Raw genomic sequence first — 19,247 nt, 5'->3', positions numbered from 1 at the left:
GTACAGTCCCCACCTAACTTTGGGGACTCAGCACCTCCTCCCAACACCACATTTTGTCTTCCCAGGGTTATGCTGTGGTTGATCCTTGCACACTCCTGGTGCACGCTGCAGCCCATCCCAGCACCTCCCTGTGGTCTGGACTCCTGTGGCTTCTGGTCCCACATCCTCGAGTTCCAGCCCCACATCCTGTTGAGGCAGAGCAGAGCTGCAGGAGGGAGGTCTCCTCCTTAGCATCCCTCTCAAGGATTTCTCAAGACTCCCCAGGCAGCTCCAGCTGTGCCTTCCTGAGCTCACACATAGAAAGAGCCTGGTGGAAATGTCCTGTCCTGTCCCTGGGCTCCACAGCTCAGTGCTTTCTGCCAAGAGCAGCCATGAAAACAGAGCTTCTGCAGCCTGCAGAGAGAGATCTGAGCACCTGGAGTGAGAGATGGACACAAGCCATGACACTGCTCACCTGGGGTGGCACATAGAGCCAGAGAAGGGAGCAGAGTCAGTGGTGACATCCTCCTGTGCACCAACTCCACCACCCAACTTTTGCTGCCAAGTGCCCAGGGTGAGGGAAGCTCCCTCCTGCCCCCATTCCCTGGGGGAGGAAATGCATTCTCAGGGAAAAAAAAAAACACAGACCCAGACCTGACCCTGAGTCACCCAGCACTTTGAGTGGCTTCCCTCCTGACCTCAGCAGTGACACTTGGGCTTATGCCTGTGAGTCAAGAGAGAGACCTGGGGGGACTGGCACATGTCCTATAAACCATGGCTCGCTGAGGCTGCCCTTGTCACACGTGGGAGGCACCACTGCACCACCCCTGACCATTCAGCATTCCCCCTTCAGCAAGCCTTTAGCACCACAGGAGATGTATCTGAATAATAATAATAATAATAATAAAATGAAGCTTTAAAAGAGTTCTTTTTCAAACCTGGTGCAGACCAGGAGGGCTGTCTGGGTGGCTGAGTTGAGCCCCAGGCTTCCTAGGCAGGGATGTTCAGCCTGGGAAGAGCTCATGGAAACAACTGGAAGAATGGGCACTGAGTACAAAAACTGAGGATAAAACTCTGAGTACAAAAACTGAGTAAAAACTGAGTACAAACTCTGAGTACAAACCACTGTAGTTTGAGAAAAGTGGGACTTCATGCAAGTCTGCCTTGTCATCATATCACTCTTCCTGACTATTCCCATCCACCAAGCAGTGCCAGACCTTAGGGCCTGGCGATTCCCCATCCATTGGGAGAAGACACCAATGTCAGGGACTTTCTGGACCCACCTGGGGTTTCCTGCACACTCTGGGTGTCTGTCCTGTGTCAGTGCTGATCCCTGCAGGGTGCAGGCAGCATGGGCCCTGCAGAAGCCTTGGACACTCTCTGGCTCTCTCTTTATGAGTCCCCTGAACCTTCAGCCCATGGTTACCCCATGGGTGGCAGAGTTGGGAACACAGATCTGGCCAAGATCCCAGATTTGAGCAACATAGAAGCTGACAAATAAGTTTGGAAGGAGCATCTGTCCCTCAGCTCACACTTGCCCTCTTCCTCTTCCCCACATCCCACCCCCTTGAGATGCTCCCTGCTTGTACCCCCTCCCCACTGCAGACTCTCCCCAGGTTTTGAGGCCACTTGGCCAACACTGATGCCCTTCCACACAGCCACATTCCCAGCACACACTGCCCTGGCCACTCCATCTCCCCCCCTCCCAGGTGGTGTACATGAGCCACCCTTTGCCTTCTGGGCCACCAGATGGTGATCAAGATGTCCCAGCAAGGTGACAACCCAGCAGCATCCCCAGAGGAGCTGAACAATGTAAAATCATCCATCTGTAGACAAAAGCTGGGATTTAACAAGCTGGCTTGGGAGGACAAATACTTCCATGCAGCCACTTGGACTCCCACTTCACCCACTGGCCCAGTTGCACCCTGAAAACACAGGGGCCCAGAGTGCTGCTCACACCTGGGAGAAGCAAGGCAGCAAAACCTTCTATTTCAGGGAACAGAGAGCAGAATTCCCTGCCAGAATTTTCTGGGAATTTTCTCCAACTCAGACAAAACCAAGACTCTGAGGTCTGCTTGGCTACAACCTCAGGGGTTACCCAGCCTGGTTCTCTGCTTCCAGCTGCTCTGGTACCCACCTTGGGATGTTCTCCTTGTTAATTCCCTGGTTCTGCTCTCTCCTGAGCTGAGCTGTGGAGCTCCCAGCTCAGGGATCTGGGCTGTGCAGGGCTGATGCACACCAGCCAGCCCTGCAGAAGCTGCTCCTGCTCAGCATTTGGCAAAGACACCATGGGTAAGGGCTGGGCTAAACTGCCTGTCCTGCTCCAAGAAGAAGTTTCGTGGTGTCCAGAACACTGTGGTTGGACCCACAGGTCACATTCTGATGCTCTGCTTAAAACTCCAAACTTTGTCCTCCAGCAGGAACATGAGCAGCTCAGAGAGGGACACGTGGGCAGAGTCAAGAGGAAAAAATGAGCAAAAAAATGGGCATTAGGAAGGGCAGATAAAGCCCTGAGTTGTGCCCTGCAGAGGTCTGGGTCACAAGGAGTGTTGGCAGATCCTTTTGGGATTAATTACGAGGCTCAGCTCATCAGGCAGTGATCATCAGCTTAACCTGCAGCATTCAGGGCAGGTGATGGAACAGGGAGGGAGGATGTGCCAGGGCAGGTCTGTGCCAGCCACAACGTGCCAGAACCACCACACTTCAGACCAAATGAAGATGGAACCAGCCTCACCAAACCAGCCCCAACACCACCAACCCAGCCCCTTTTTACCCCTTTTTACAGCGTCTCTCTCCAGCACAGTTGGTTCCCACAGCTCACCGAGGGCCCTGCATGCTCCATGGGCACCCAAGGGACATTTGGGGGGACACATCCATCCTACTAGCTTCTAATCCCACCATCATGACTGTGTCCTCTATATCCTTATATTTCTCTACACACACAAGCACTGAATTTGGGACAACAAGAGCAGAGCAGAGGCTGAACCCAGCTTTCAACCTCCCTGCAGTGATCTCCCCAACCCTGTGGTCCTTCTTGCTAAACACCATGCCTCTGGTTGATGGAGGAAGTGCCAAGAGCCTTTGGCACATGAGTGGGAGGAAGCTGCTGGTGCCCGTGGGACTGAGGCAGCTCTGGGGCATCCAGGAGGATCAGGGACACCACGTTCCTCAGCTCCTCACCCACACACGGGATGGATTTTCACATGGCAGGAGCTCAGTGCCCGTGGATGCTGGGGGAAACACTGCTCATGGCACTGCCCAGGTCCTCCCACAGCCAGGGGCACCTCTGCTCTCACCACAAAGGGTGAAGAGGTCCCCAAAAGTCCCACAGGGTGACAGGACAGGAGCCAACCCACACACTGCCTGCAGAGCATCCACTCTTGTGGATGTGGAACAGCGTGGCCAGCAGGTCCAGGGAAGGGATTCTGCCCCTGTGCTCAGCCCTGGGGAGGCCACAGCTTGAGTCCTGTGTCCAGTTCTGGGCCCCTCAGCTCAGGAAGGAGATTGAGGTGCTGGAGCAGGTCCAGAGAAGAGCAAGGAGGCTGTGAAGGGATCCAGCAGAATTCCTGTGAGGAAGGGCTGAGGGAGCTGGGGGTGTTGAGGCTGGAGAAGAGGAGGCTCAGACCTCATCACTCTCTCCAACTCCCTGAAAGGAGGTTGGAGCCAGGGGGGGGTTGGGCTCTTTTCCCAGGCAACTCTCAGCAAGACAAGAGGGCAGGGTCTCAAGTTGTGCCAGGGGAGGTTTAGGTTGGAGATGAGAAAGAATTTCTTTCTGGAGAGGGTGATCAGGCATTGGAATGGGCTGCCCAGGGAAGTAGTGGATTCTCCGTGTCTGGAGATCTTTCCAAAGAGCCTGGATGTGGCACTGAGTGCCATGGGCTGGGAACTGCAGCGGGAGTGGATCAAGGGTTGGACTTGATGATCTCTGAGGTCCCTTCCAACCCAGCCAGTTCTAGGATTCTATGATTTACTGCCTGCAGACCATCCTCTGCATGTTGCCCCATGGCCAAGCACCCCAGGAGCCGTGCTTGCCCTGGTGTCCTGCTTTGGGCCAGGACAGAGCTAATTTTCTGTCTTCTCATTTTGCTTTCATCTCAATCTCTTCTCAGGAGCTGCACTTCCCCAAATTAGCAGCAAGTTTCTCAGTCAGTGTCTGCTTCTGGGACTGATAACACTGATGTTTATAGTTATGGTCTGCAGAACCAAGGCCATTGCTTGGTTCTGAGGAACATCATATGCTCCAGAAAGAGAAAAGGAGTAAAGAGGTCACACCTGCAACCATCCTTTGGGGAGGAGCAGACAAGAGAAATGACCAGAATTGAGCAAACAGAGTGTTCCATCCCATACACCTCATACTCAGTATAAACTTGAGGCATCATGAGGATCAAACTCCTTCCTGCTTCCCCTTCTTCACCTCTCCCTGTTTGCTTTGGCATCCTGGGAGGATTCCACCCATTCCTCTGCATGTGGTTCTGATCCATCCCAGCCTGAATCTGTGTGTTCCCAACTGCTCCTGACCCCAGGATTCCAGGCTGGACTTTCCCAGGGCTGCCCTGCAGCCTTGGGAGTGATGTGAGAGTTATTGGGGGAAGGGATGAGGAACATTATTTTTCCCTTTTTGTCATTACCATTTCACTAAAGCTCTGCAGTTATGTTTCCAGCCCATCAGTCTCTCCCTTATTCTCTCTCCTTTCTTTATCAGGGAGTGGATTAATAGGGATCATTTGGTTTAATTGCCAGCCTAGTGTTAAACCTGACACCTGCCACATCTTCTCCCCCAGAAAGTTATGAACCTCTGACCTCAGGTGCAAGCAGCAAGGCCAGCAAAGAAAACCCCTGGACCCAAAAGCCTCAGAATTCAGGGCATGAAAGGAGAGCCTGAGGACATGGCCAGCACCTTGGGGCCTGCAGGGAGCAGAGAGATGGATTTTAGTGCTTGTACCAGTCCTGTTTCAAGAGAATCCTCCTCAACAAGGGACCCCCAAGTCACCAACACTCCAGTGAGTTTGGAAAGCATCACCTGGAGCCACAACCTGCTGCCATAAATGCCCAAACTGCCCAATTGCCCTTGCCACTCCAACTTCTCTTACATCTGGTGTCTCCTTCCACCCTAAACATGAGGCAGCATGAATGCTGTGACCTCCTCTCCCTAATTTTCCTGACCTCAGTGTCTCTCAGCTAGGCTGGAGATGGAGCCATCCCCATATTTGAGCTTTATCCCTTTCTGTTCCCCAAATAACTCTGCTCCCACACGGACCCCCAGGGTCCCTACTCAGCATCTTCTGCCTGATCCCAACCCCACAGCCCAGCCCCAGGTGCCAAACGTGTCCCTCTCCAGACCAGAGTTTCCATCATGAGCTGGCTGGGGAGCTGTTGGGCACAGCAGGAAGAGCCTGAGTCAAACCCAGATCTGCCCAAGGCCAAGGAATCCATGACTTGCTGAAAGGCATCCAGGGAATTCAAGGGAAGGATGTGGATAAAACTCTCCTGACCCCCTCAAACTGTGGCAGGTGCTGAGAGGCAGAGCAGGTAAGGGAGGGGGAGGATCTGTTCCACTCCTCAGTGGTGTTTACTGCATTTTAAGGTCATTAATAAATAAATCCCCAGGGCCTGCAGGGCATGCAGCAGGTGGCCCTGGGCTCTGCAGGCACAGAGCATCCTCCTCCACGTGCCACTCTTTGGAAATGACTGAAAGAAACCCTCTCAGCAGGTCTGGCTTTTGCTGACTAATCAGGGATGAGCCATCACCTATGATGAGGGCAGAAAATATGGATGGACCTGCCTTGTGCCTCCCAGAGAGGTGCAGACCTCAGTGACTCAAGGAGCTACTTCAGAGGTGAATGTCAGGAGCACTTGGGTGGTGGGCAAGGATGCCTGGGGCTCCAAAAATCAACATGATGCTCAAAAGCAAGGCAAGACTCAAGCTGTCCCCTCCCTGGGCCACCTTAAGGTCATCTTTGTCTTTAGCAGCTCCTCTTCAGGAAAAAAAAAACTAAATAAAAGGATCCTAGATCCCAGGCAGCATCTGAGCTGGCTCAGAGGAAAACCTCACCCAGCTTGACCCCAGGCAGCTCGTCCTGTTCTGTTTGCTTGAGATAGTTTTAAGGGAGAAATTAATGCCCAGCAATCAGCTCAGCTCTGTTGTTTCAAGGTTGAACATCATCCAGCCCTGGTCATTCATCTCTCTGCCCCCACAGCCTCCTCTGCCAGCACTTTGGTTCCATCCAAATTCTCCAATCTGCAAGAGGCTTTCTGGCAGGGCAGCCTCCTCAGGCTCCTCTCACTGAGCACCTGATGCCAAAAAGCTTCATTACAGCCTCTCCAAGCTCTGCTTTTCTACAGGAGCATCTATTGATGTGCTAGATAAAGGATTTACTACTCCTTCCCATTCCTCTCACACACTGTTCCTGAACTCAGCCCCCAGTTCCTCCTTGAGGCTTTTCCTGGGGGCACAGCTCTGCATTTTGAAATGCTGAAAAGCCTCCCTGACCCTGCAGGGCATTCCTGCCTCATTTGGGGCTTTTCCATCTCCTTGGCCCCATGGCACCCATCTGCCCTGAGCCACCTTCAAGCCATTCACCCTTGGGAAGCTGCAGAGCAGGGTGGGATGTGGGAAGAGGAGAGGATCCAGGGGATGCTGTGGGACCTTCATGCCTGGAGACTTCTGGACTCCCCTGGGCACATCCCTGAGCCACTTGGGCCAGCTGGGAAGCTACTTGGATCAAGGCTTGACTGGAGGTGCAACCTTCCCCCACCCAAAAACTTCTACAGTTTGCCCATTCTCAGGAAAATCCCACCCAGATCCACGTCCCTCTTGGCTCTGCCCTGCCAGCCAGACCTGCAGCACTCCCAGAGGGGTTTCTCTCTTCCTATTTTTCTATCTCAGCTGCTCTCTTCAGAGCTGCATCTCTCCTCTCCCCACCTCCAGCCCTTTCAACATCAGACTTGCCATTCAAAGGCCATCCCTAGACATTTCAAAACACGTGGGCTATGTTACACCCACCTCTGTTTGTGGGGCACAGGCTGGGTCTTGTTGTTCCCTTCAATCAACCCTTGTTGTTGCCTTCCCCTCCTGGAGAGGCAAATGTCACCCAGTCACTGGGATTCCAGCCCTGCCACCTTGATCCTAAGCCTTCTCCTCCCTTTCCCACAGCTTGAGCTCCAGGTCCCACCCATGATTTGTGCCCTACATAGCTGAAAGCATCATGAAACCAATGGCTTGGGACCAAGGCATGGTGATCAGGGCATGGAAGGGCAATTGTGTTGAGATCTGGCACTCCAGACCCAGGGCATCTCTAGAAAGCTCAGTATCTGAGGATGGCCAAGAGAAAACCTCTGGCTCTGCAGTGGCCATGGGCTTAAGCTCTGCCAGGGGAGGGTTAGGTTGGATATTAGGAAGAAATTCTTTGCAGAGAGGGTGCTCAGGCATTGGGATGGGCTGCCCAGGGAGGGGGTGGATTCTCCATCCCTGGAGGTTGTTAAGAAGAGACTGAATGTGGCACTGAGTGCCATGGGCTGGGAACCACAGGGGGAGTGGATCAAGGGTTGGACTGGATGCTCTCAGAGCTCCTTTCCAACCCAAATGATTCCATGATTCTTTTAAGCTCCACACAGAGGTATCTGCAAGCCAGGAGCAGGGTACAAGGATCCTCCCTAAAGCTCCAGAACCTCAGCAAACTCTGCTTGCAGGCAGCCAGGGCAGGTGCCACGGATTCCATTGGGGTGGAACAAACAACTGATCCACCCCCTGCCCTTTGGGCAGTCCCCATTTCAAGACATCAGCTCCTACCTGTGCTTTCAGGAGGAGAGGGATGAAACCTAAGAGGGAGCTACAGGTCCCAATCCCCCAGAACTATTTGGATGCAAAGCTGTCCAGTTGCTTGCAACATGGAAAGAAGCAGAAGGTTGAGCATAGCCAAGAGGATCACAGACCATGGGGTCACAAAAGCCCATGGAAACCCCTCTAAGCAGAGGATTCCTGCTTTAGCACCTTCTGTTCCTTCTTCATAGCCCCATTTGAGCTAGAAGCTCTGCTTGCCACCAGTGCCATGGATAACTCAGTGCCTGGTGGTGGGATGCCACAGCTCTTCCTAAAAGCACCAATCCCATATCCCATCAGAAACAACTTCACCTGGTAAGTGCATGATTCCACTGCATGAACATGAAAGGAAAAAATAAAAACACAACACCTAAAATCCTACCTACAGCCACCAATCTCTGCCCACCCTGCCACTTCACTCCAAGCTGTAAAAAAAAAACATTAATTTTTCCAGACTATATCAGCTTACCCAAAGCTGCCACCTCCAGAGCTTACTGCATTCAGGACCATGGGATGATCTTTCCAAAGTTGGACCTCCAGGAATTCAGGATCAGCCCCAGGTGTTCCAGCATCTGGCAGGACAACACAGGGGATCAGCTTGGCAGAAGAGCTCTGTCTTTCCCCCCTTCCATTAAATGACACTTTTCTCACCAAGGGTTGTGTCAGACTCCCTTTTAATTAACATTTAATAAGTCATTCATCCACCTCAGAGGGAAAGGAGGCAGGAGCAGCATGGAAAAGAGCAGGGAAAAGGCATCAGTGGGTGGGGATGGAAGGGATGAATGATGCTTCTTATAGCCCAGGGCAGAAACACAGCAAAGTTCAAGGTGCTCATCTAAAACCCATCAAGATTTCATGCTCAGTTACTCTCCAGAACAAGGGGATCAAGTACACAGAGCTGAAGGAACAGCCACCCCCTTCCCTGGGGTAAAAGGACAACACCAGAAAGTTGGGGGGTTCTGAGCCCAGGGGCTCTTGTGACACAGCTGGACAGCCAGGGCTGGTGTTGGGACAGACTTTAGGGCATTTAAATGGATAGATAAGACTTGATAGCATTGAAATAAAAGCCCAGTAATGCCTGTCATACCTGCTGCACAGCTCTGGGAGCTACGAGATCCCAACTGGGCAACTTCCCCCTCCCCCCTAAAGCCAGCCCTACCCAGACAGAGCCCAGAATGGCCCCAGCAACACCACCCCAAAGGGTTCAGAGGGGCTGCTCAGCCCAAACTCCAGACTGAGCTCTTCCTGCTGCAGCTGATACCATGCCAGGTGCTTAAAGGCACTGGAGGGGGGAAGAGAATTAAAATAAAATAAAGGAGGGGGAAAATAAAATAAAGGAGGGGGAAAATAAAATAAAGGAGGGGGAAAATAAAATAAAGGAGGGGGAAAATAAAATAAAGGAGAAAAAAGAAAGACAGAAAAAAGAAAGACAGAAAAAAGAAAGACAGAAAAAAGAAAGACAGAAAAAAGAAAGACAGAAAAAAGAAAGACAGAAAAAAGAAAGACAGAAAAAAGAAAGACAGAAAAAAGAAAGACAGAAAGAGAAAAAAAGACAGAAAGAGAAAAAAAGACAGAAAGAGAAAAAAAGACAGAAAGAGAAAAAAAGACAGAAAGAGAAAAAAAGACAGAAAGAGAAAAAAAGACAGAAAGAGAAAAAAAGACAGAAAGAGAAAAAAAGACAGAAAGAGAAAAAAAAGACAGAAAGAGAAAAAAGACAGAAAGAGAAAAAAAGACAGAAAGAGAAAAAAGACAGAAAGAGAAAAAAAGACAGAAAGAGAAAAAAGAAAGAAAGAGAAAAAAGAAGAGAAAAAAAGAAAGAAAGAGAAAAAAGAAAGAAAGAGAAAAAAAGAAAGAAAGAGAAAAAAAGAAAGAAAGAGAAAAAAAGAAAGAAAGAGAAAAAAAGAAAGAAAGAGAAAAAAAGACAAAAAGGAAAGAAAAAAGAAAAGAAAAAACAACAACAACAACAAAGCAAGACTAAATCTGTCTCTGCCACCCAACTCCCTGATGCTCCTCAGAAGAGCCTGGATTCTCCCAGATCCAGCTCTCCCTGCAGGACACAGCAGGCTGGGCATTCCAGCTGCCCCTCCAGAGGTTGGGGTGTCCATGCCATGGCCAGGCTGAGCAGCACAGCCCCCCAAAAGAATTCCCCAGGGCAGGTTCTGGCCACACCTGAGTGCTCCCTCAGTGGGAAGCAGGGGATGAGAAACCCTGTGACACAGCAGGGTGAGCAAGCACCCAGCCCCACCTCTGTCCCCAAAGCTGCCTAAGGCTGGGAAATAATCTCAGGCACCCCCCATGCAAAAACCACCCTGAAGTCATCAGAAGGCACTCAAGCCTTTGATTAAATAGAAGGAAAAAAGAGCAATAAACCCCCAAGAGCAATAAGACCCCAGACTTCTCAGGTATGCAGAGCCTGAGTGTGCAAGGCACCAGAAACCAAACCCTCTGAGTCAAAAACACCACTGGAGCAAAGAGAAGTCAGTTCCAGACATTTATTCTTTGCAGCATTTGAAGTACACCAGGTACTTTGTGAAGGCTTCTCAAGAGAGACAACGGAGAGAATACTTGGTACAGTACAACTATATAAAAAGAGAAATAAATACATAAAACAACATGGTGACCTCTCCCTATTGCTGGCAACAGAGCAGGTGAGCTCTGAGCCCGAGCTGAACACCAACAGCTTCAGTCTTTGCAGCCAGATGTGATTAGGACATAGATATCCAGGCATCCCCAGGCCAGTAAGGCATCTGCCCTCCCAGCTGAGGGCATTTCACAGCTCTTCAGGAGCTGCAGATGCTGGGTAGAACCTGACTTCCAGTAAGCTTCAAACTTGTTGAGCAGGTCTAGAAAGTCAGCTCCAGCTTTGGTATACAAATGAAGAGCAGCTTTGCCAAAGATGGGCTTGCAGGGACTTCAGGGTCAGGCACAGGTGAGATGTTCCAGCATCTAGAAAGACTGGGAGAGCCAAGATGCAGGGAAATACCCAGATTTAAACCCCATTTTGAGGCCCAGTCATGTTTCTGCCAGACACTGCTCTGCAACTCTGTCAAGACAGTCTCCTTCTAGGTCTCCAGTGTTGTGACAAGAAGAAAAAAGAATCCTATATCAAAAGGAGAGTGTGTTTCTCTTCAGTTTTCACATTTCCATTTTCAGGAAGTGTTCACCTTCTGTCGAGAAGGAAGCTGGGGTCTGAAGCCATGTGCCTGCAGAGCTGCAAGCATCACAAGTAGCACCAGGATGAAAAGAGCCCAGGTTACCAGTAGGAGACTGGCCTGACTTAATCTAGGAGATCACTGTATCTCTCTAGAGTCTCCTTCTCCAGTTCCAGCAGCTTTTGGTAGAATTTCTCAGCAGTTTCTTCATCCACATCCATCTGAAAGACAGGAAGAAGAGTGCATCTCCAGAATTCCTCCATCCACAGGGAACCCAAGGCATCTAGCACCGGGGCACAAGCTGGAGCATAGTTTGGGAAAGCAGAATTACACACTCCTCCTGTTCTAACCATCACCTCCAGGGTCTTCCAGACTCCAGGAGGAGATATTCCAGGGAACCTCAGTGATAATCTCACGCCAGCATTCAACATGCACCTTCCTTCCAACCCTTTTTTTGCCAACCCTTCCATACAAGGCAGATGACAGACCCCAGCCCCTGGCAGCAGGAGGAAGCTGCTGTTTATTTACCTTTCTGGCTTCCACATAATTCTTCCCCAGGCCAGAAGTACAGCTGTGGTATTTGACAAGTGCATCCAGGTACTCTGGCTTCTGTTTGAACAGCCACACCTGGGAAGAACAGCACAAACATTTACAGGTCAAGCACACACTGTCCCAACCAAGATTGGGACAGCCAAGGACCTGAGTGCCAACAACAAACAAGGTGCTGACACCAAGCAGGGGGAGAGCTGAAATCCTGAGAAGGTCTGAGCTGGTTTCTCCCCCCCCTATAGCCCCTAAACTCTGCTGATACCCCAGTGCTAAACCACTGAAGCAGTTCACATGGCTAAACATGACTTAAATTCTTAAAACACACTGTGCCCTGCATCACCCACCTTCACCCCCTCTGTCTGCATGTCTGAGAAGGGAAAAAAAATAGCATTTTGCTGAAATTCTCTCTTTTATGGGCTTCTGATGAAAGGCACAAAGCATCACCCAGTGGGTCAGCACCTGATGCTGTGGGGTGGAACACAGCATTTCCCCACCAGTCTTGGACCCTGGAAGAGTTACCCAGAGGGAAGGGATACTAAAATTCAAGTTTTCAACTACTTACATGAGATTCAGCTCCATTATATGGTGTCAGAGTGTAGGTCTTGGCAAAAAAGCGGATCTGAGGGGAAAAGAAATACAGGAATTTTAGCCCAAGGTTTCTTTGGCAAGCCCACAGCCACACCAGATCACCTGCTGGAGCCAGAAATGTTCCTCCAAGTTGACAACAGCCTAGACATGACTAAAACCTCCCTTTCTCACCCCAAACTCATCTCTGGAGCCACCCACCAGATCTGCAAGCCCCCACACCAAGCTCTTCCCCCAAATAGGGAACCAAAGGGAACCAGGCCAGGGAAAACAAAGGGAAACAGGGATATTCCTCTTCTGGAATGGTCTCCAGAGCCCTTCAGATCAAAGGCAGAGCAGGTCTGCACTGCTGCCAGTGGTGAGGAGGAGTGGGAAGGCATTGCCTCAGAGCTGCCAGGAGAAATAGGATTTGCCAGGATCAGGTGCTGCCAAGTGGGGCAGCTGAAGCAGAAAGGCCAGTCCTGCCCAAACTGCACCAGGAATCACAGCAGGCAGCCTTCAGGGACAGAACTGGAGTGAACTTGAAAAGCTGAAGCCCAGGGGAAGAAAGACAAGGGAAGTTTTGGAGAAAATCCAACAGAGAGCTTTGCTTTTCAGAGGGAAGAACGTAGGAGCCACATCCAAGGATGGAAAGGACACTGAAAAACACACTCTGTCCTACACATTAACAGCATTTCAAAGCACAGGGGACAGATTTTATCCCAGAAGGTTACCACAAGCTTGCAGCAGGTGAGCTTTGACCAAGGGGAAGCTTTGACCAAGGGGAAGCTTTGACCAATGCTGCTACTGAACCCTTTGTACAGTGCCATCCAGCACCACCTCCAAACTCTGCCTGGAAATTGGGGTCCCAAGGTGCCAAAGAGAAGGTTTGCAGAGGGCTCAGTGCAGCAGGAGAATGAGCTCTACTCACCAACCACATGATGGGCATTAGCAGCTTCCACAGAAAAACTGGCAAAATTCTGTAGGTCATGTTGGACATGACAAGACCAGGACAAACAACACTGGAATAGAGACCCTGGAGCCAGAGAAGAAGCCAAGTTAGTAACACAACACTTAGCTGGAGACTCCTTCCCTCCTAGAACTCAGCAAGAAAATTAAGGCAAGCACAGAGATCATTTAACAGCAGATGTTTTCCTCTCTAAAGTTAAGTTACCAGAGCCAGAGAGTGATTTCTGAGAGGTCCAAACTGGAGATGCCCATGTTAATCCTGTGCCCAGTGAGGCAGAGGGCACAGCCTCCCAACACACCCCAACCTGGTGTTGCAACCTTCACACAGCTCAGCAGGAACAGCACTCATCCCACAAATTACAGCCTGCTCAGATCACTGACTATCTCACCTTTAAGAGAAAAACTTTCAGCCTCCAAGGAGTAAATAATTTTCCCCTGAAGTGTCTGCACTCTGTTGAAATACTACTGCTGGACTAGTGCTGCAGCTTGCCAGCCAAATCCATCAGTTCCCTGTGACAGGAACCATCAGAAGAGCTTGCTCCTCAATGGCTTGAAACATCCACATGGCAGGAACATCCAAAGAAGAGCAGCAGCTCTTTAAGACCTGTTCTTTGGTCTGAAGAGACAGAGCTCAGAGGGTAAGGAAACCCTGCTGAAAGCTTTTAGCTAAAACCCATGGACAAGAACCCCTCTGGCAGATCCTCCCCTGCATTTCTCAGCTGCATTTTTGGTCTCACATGTGCGTTCAGGAATATGTCAGATTGCTACAAAGAAATGCAACTGGGTAATTACAATGTAATGATAATTATGAATAGTTGGGAGCTCATTAGGTTTATTCAGACACGCAAACCCCATCATCACCTGCTTATTAAGTTTCCTGTTGAGAATGACACTTGTCAGGTCAGTAGCATATTTGGAAGAACTGTATGATTCCTGCCCCTTGGCATGCTGATAGTCAGAGAGGCTGAAGGCAGACTCCCTGGCATTGCTGGAAGAGGTCCAGATGAGTCGTGAGGGTTTTTCATTACTGCAGAGCAGGGACTCGAGCTGACGAACCTGCAAAAGAAATGTTAACTTATTGAACATACTACTTTTAAAGTCTGCCAGGACAGCTTTACAGCTCTGGAGAGCTGCAAGCTTATTTCAGCTTTCTTAGCCAGTCTAGACAAGCCAGAAGAGGCCAGTGTTTGGGTGTAAATTCAGCACAGATGTCCCCAAGGAGCATTTCCAAGCAGTCACCATCACTTGAGCACCTTGCAATTTAACCCAGCCAAGCTTTGGTATTCCCTCTGGACAGGGGGAGGTTTACCTGTGCTTCTATACTTCTATCTGCTGGCTAGCAGAGTAAACTCAAAATATTAACTCTTGGAGCAACAACTACCACCATTTGCTGCTATTTTGGCAAAGCCTTTGCCAAACACCTCTGCCCTCTCATCCCTTATCTCTCAGGCTGCAGCCTGCATCAGGACCCAAACCTGCAGGACAGAACTGATTCCTCAGTGCTGCCTCTACCCATCCCTTCCCACACCAACCCCCAGGTCCAGGGCTTGATTTTCACACACAGCCTCACCAGGATGAAGTGCCCAAAGAGGTTGGTAGCAAAGACCTCCTGCAGCCCATCTCCATTCAGCCTGTCTGTCTGGGTCATTATGCCTTCTGCAGTAGTCAGCATGTGAAGCAGCCTCCTGGAAACCAAGAAGACCCAAGTTAGAGAGGAACAACACAGCTGGAAGGCTGCTGCTGCTCCACTCCTTCAGGCTCCACTCCAGCTGCACCTACAAGGGCCAAATGAATCCATGAAAAAAAACAAAACAACAAAAAACCAGCTGGAAAAAGTTTACAGAGTATCCCAGCCCTTTGACTTACAAGCATCTCAGTATCAACTAGAACAGAGAAGCCTCGTCCAATCCTTCCCCACAGTAAAGGAGCATTAAAAGCATTTTGCTCTTCCATTTCCCCTTCAGATAACAAAAACCAAGCTCCAGGGTGGAGGTAAACCCTGGGGCCAAGATGATGCAGGTAAAGCAAGCAGTCTAGAACCTACATTCAACACCCCAATAGCAGTATTCCCCTCAGTGAAAGTCATTTTGCTCCCTCACCCAACTTCCCCTGGATGCTCACTGAGAAATCCTCACCCCCAGGATGCTTATAAAGTAATCCTTATCCCCTTGATGCTTGTAGAAGAAGGAGCACAGAAGAAGGAGCACAGAAGAAGGAGCACAGAAGAAGGAGCACAGAAGAAGGAGCACAGAAGAAGGAGCACAGAAGAAGGAGCACAGAAGAAGGAGCACAGAAGAAGGAGCACAGAAGAAGGAGCACAGAAGAAGGAGCACAGAAGAAGGAGCACAGAAGAAGGAGCACAGAAGAAGGAGCACAGAAGAAGGAGCACAGAAGAAGGAGCACAGAAGAAGGAGCACAGAAGAAGGAGCACATGGCTGCATCACCTGTAGGGTGGAACTGTTCCATCAGTACCTCCTGCACCCATCCCTACCCATCAACCACCTTATAAAAAAAGCACAAAATCCCCCCAAATCCCCAGCTGGGAACAGCTGCATCACCTGTAGGATGGAACTGCTCCATCAGTACCTCCTGCACCCATCCCTACCCACCTTATAACCACCTTATAAAAAAAGCATCAACTACCACCTGCACAAAATCCCCCCAAATCCCCAGCTGGGAACACCTGTGAACTCCTAGAGGAGAATCCCAACAGCTCAGTGAGGAGATTCAGAGCAACCCTCACCTCCCCACCACTGTTTGCCACACACTTCCCAGCCCTAGGAGCTGGGGATTTGGGGAGCATCCTCACTCTACCCTGGCACGCAGGAGGGATCAGAAGCAGCACTGGGTGCCTGGCAGAACCCCCAGCGAGCAAGCCCACAGAAAGCCACCCAATCCCCCTGGGATTTGCTCCATGGAATCCTCTGGGTTGGAAGGGACCTCTGGGATCATCAAGTCCAACCCTTGCTCCACTATCACCGTGGTTCCCAGCCCATGGCACTGAGTGCCACATCCACAGGTGACAAGGAAAAGGGAGAGGAGCAGCAGTACGGATGCTCACACACTTCGGCTGTGACAACACCTCCAGCACCCCAGAGCACCCCCAAACTCAGGAGCAGCCCCCTCAACAACTCCTACCCGGTGCGAAGACCGTGCCAGAGAGCCTTGAAGTTCACGTGTGGGTTGGGCATGATCCCGGCGTTGAGGTAGACAAAATCCAGGCGCTGGAATCTGCCGGGGAAAAAGCACAGGGATGAGGGGGAAGGATGGGCAGGGGGGCTGGGGAAGAACAAGGGGGGGAAAAGTGGGGAGGGGGGGGTCAGGTGGAGGGCAAAAGGGGATCTGGGTGGAGGGGAAGGGATGGGGGGATCCGGGTGGAGGGGAAGGGATGGGGGAAGGATCCAGGTGGAGGGAATGGGATGGGGGGATCAGGGTGGAGGGAATGGGGGGATCTAGGTGAAGGGGAAGGGATGAGGGGGTATCCAGATGGAGGGGAGGATGGGGAAGGCAAGGGGGGGTCAGGTGGAGGGGATGAGGGTCCAGGGGGGGGTAGAGGGCAGGGGGGTCCAGGTTGGGGGTCAGGTGGAGGGGAGGGTACGGGGTGCAGGTGGGGGGCAAGAGGGAATCGCGGTGCAGGTGGAAGTGTGGAGGGCAAAGGGGGTCAGGTGGAGGGGAGGGTTTGGGGGTCCAGGTGTGGGGGGGAAGGGGATGGAGAACCAGGTAGGGTGGAGGGCAGGGGTCCAATACCTGCAGCGAAGTTCCCGTGCGACCTGCAGGACGGAAGCGAGGTTACCCAGGTCCACGTCCACGGTCGAGACCTGTGCGGCGGGGTGGGAGGCGAGGATGAGGTCTCGGGTGGCCTCGCTCTTCTGGGCGTTGCGGCAGGCGATGCAGAGATGGATGCGCCCATCCTCCTCCAGCAGCCGCCGGCACAGGGCCAGCCCCACGCCGCTGCAACGGGACCGTGTCAGATACCGCTCCGGGCAGAGCTGGGGCGAGCCAGGACGGGACGAGCCGTGCCGGGCCTGTCCCGACTCGCCCCGGCACCATTCCCGTCGCTCCCGGTCCCCGCCACTCACCTGCTGGCACCGGTCACCAACACCACTCGCTCCATCCCGGCACCGCGGTCCCCGCCGCCCCCGCGGCCCCGCCCTATAACCGCTGCGCGCGCCTGAGGCCCCGCCCCGCCCCGCCCCCTCCCGCCAATCGCTGAGCGCTGCGGGGGCGGGGCCCGCGCCGCCGGTGGCGTGATGGTGGCACGAGAGCGGGGGGAGGGGCCTTACCGGGGCCTCACCGGACACGCCCCGGACACGCCCCCTCACGGATCGCTCCTCCCACACCGGGGCGCGGTGCTCCCCCTGCTGGACGGGACGGGCCAATACGTAACGTACCGTACGGTACCGTACCATGCCGTACCGTACCGTACGGTACCGTACCGTGCCATACCGTACCGTGCCGTGCCAATACGTAATGTACTGTGCTGTGCCGTACCGTACAGTGCCGTACCATACCGTACCGTACCATGCCAATACGTAATGTACCGTACCGTCCGTACCGTACCGTGCCATACCGTACCGTACCGTGCCGTACAGTGCCATACCGTGCCAATATGTAGTGTACCGTGTCGTGCCATACCATGCCAATACGTAATGTACCATGCTGTACCATGCCCTTACATACCATACCGTACTGTGCCAATATGTAATGTACTGTACCATACCGTGCCGTGCCATGCTATACCATACCATGCCATACCATGCCTTACCATGCAGTACCGTACCTTACCATGCCATACCATACTGTGCTGTACCGTGCCGTATCATACCGTACCACGCCGTGACATACCGTGCCATGCTGTACTGTGCCGTGCCAATACATAATGAACCGTACCATGCCATGCCGTACCATACCGTGCTGTGCCATACCATACTGTACCAATACGTAATGTACCGTATCATACCATACAGTACTGTACCGTGCTGTACTGTGCCATACCGTGCCGTACCATGCCAATACATAATGTACTGTGCTGTACCGTACCGTACCTTACCTTACCGTGCCGTGCCAATACGTAATGTGCCATACCGTGCCATACCATATGATGCTGTACCTTGCCAGACCGTGCTATGCCGTACCGTACTGTACCATGCCATACCATACTGTACCAATACATAATGTACCATACCATACCGTACCCTAACATGCCGTACCGTGCCGTACCATGCCATACCATACCCTACCATGCCATGCCATACTGCAAAGTCCCATACTGTGCTATACCATACCCTATCCTGCTGTGCCGTACCGTGCCATACTGTACTGTGCCATACCATACCGTACCCTGCCGTACTGTACCGTACCGTGCCATACCATACCGTGCCACGCTGTGTCATACCATGCTGTGCTGTGCTGTACTGTACCGTACCCTGCTGCCCCATGCCATACCGTACCGTGCCGTACCATACCATGCCGTGCTATACCATACCGTGCCGTGGCATGCCGTACCGTACCATGCCATACCGTAGCATACCGTGCTGTACCGTACCATACCATACCGTACCGTGCCGTGTCGTGCCGTGCCGTGCCTCAGCCGCCGGGCACATGCAATCCCCTCTTGCTCCCCAGCAGGCAGTCCCGGTTCCCCCGCAGGCAGCCGTGGCTCTCTCCGCCCTCCCGCCCGTTGCCACCGGGGGAGGTTTAGCCCCCCAAGAGCCGCACTGCCGGCTCAGCGTCCTCGGTGACTGTCACAACCGGAGCAGGGGACACATCCTCCCCGTTCCCCTCCCCGGCCGCTCTGCTCACCCGGCGGCCACACCGGGCAGGGTGCCTGAGGGCAGAGGTGTCCCTGAACCCGGTGAATCCCGGTGCTCCCGCCTCTCCGAGGGACCGGGATGCGCAGGGAGCAGGATGAGGGCACCACGGGCAGAGGCAGCCGGGCACCGGTTCCTCCACACCGACAAATCCCATCCTGGCTCCCACCCAGCCACACAGCACCCTGCTGCCTCCTGATGAGACCTTCCCTGTCCCCTCCCTTCTCCCAGACCCCCTGTCCCGGGATGCTGAGCCTCACAGCACCCTCCTTGTCACCCCAGGAGGTGTGCAATGGGTGGGGGTCAACCACCAGGTCTCCTGACCCTTCTTCCACCCCCTTCTCTGCTGTTACCTGTGTGCAGTACCCTGAGCAGTGCAGAACTCCGAGTTCTCCCCACCCAGCA

The 19,247-nt window shown here is 52.4% G+C and overlaps 1 protein-coding gene across 1 annotated transcript; it reads right to left on the bottom strand.

The window, feature by feature from the left end:
• Positions 1 to 10,276: 10,276 nt before the first annotated feature.
• Positions 10,277 to 17,176, bottom strand: HSD17B7 (hydroxysteroid 17-beta dehydrogenase 7). Its single transcript, XM_030455559.1, has 9 exons — positions 17,112 to 17,176; positions 16,780 to 16,983; positions 16,171 to 16,263; positions 14,603 to 14,717; positions 13,894 to 14,088; positions 12,995 to 13,099; positions 12,062 to 12,118; positions 11,479 to 11,577; positions 10,277 to 11,171 (listed from the first exon to the last, which is right to left on the bottom strand). Exons 1-9 carry the CDS (start codon positions 17,144 to 17,146, stop codon positions 11,076 to 11,078), a joined length of 999 nt encoding a protein of 332 aa, XP_030311419.1. The 5' UTR covers positions 17,147 to 17,176; the 3' UTR covers positions 10,277 to 11,075.
• Between the last annotated feature and the right edge of the window lie 2,071 nt (positions 17,177 to 19,247).

The sequence above is a fragment of the Calypte anna genome, chromosome 8 (genome assembly GCF_003957555.1).
Source record: "Calypte anna isolate BGI_N300 chromosome 8, bCalAnn1_v1.p, whole genome shotgun sequence".
Classification (NCBI taxonomy): domain Eukaryota; kingdom Metazoa; phylum Chordata; class Aves; order Apodiformes; family Trochilidae; genus Calypte; species Calypte anna.
Note: the sequence above shows the minus strand (reverse complement) of the source record. Positions and strands in the feature narration are given on the sequence as shown.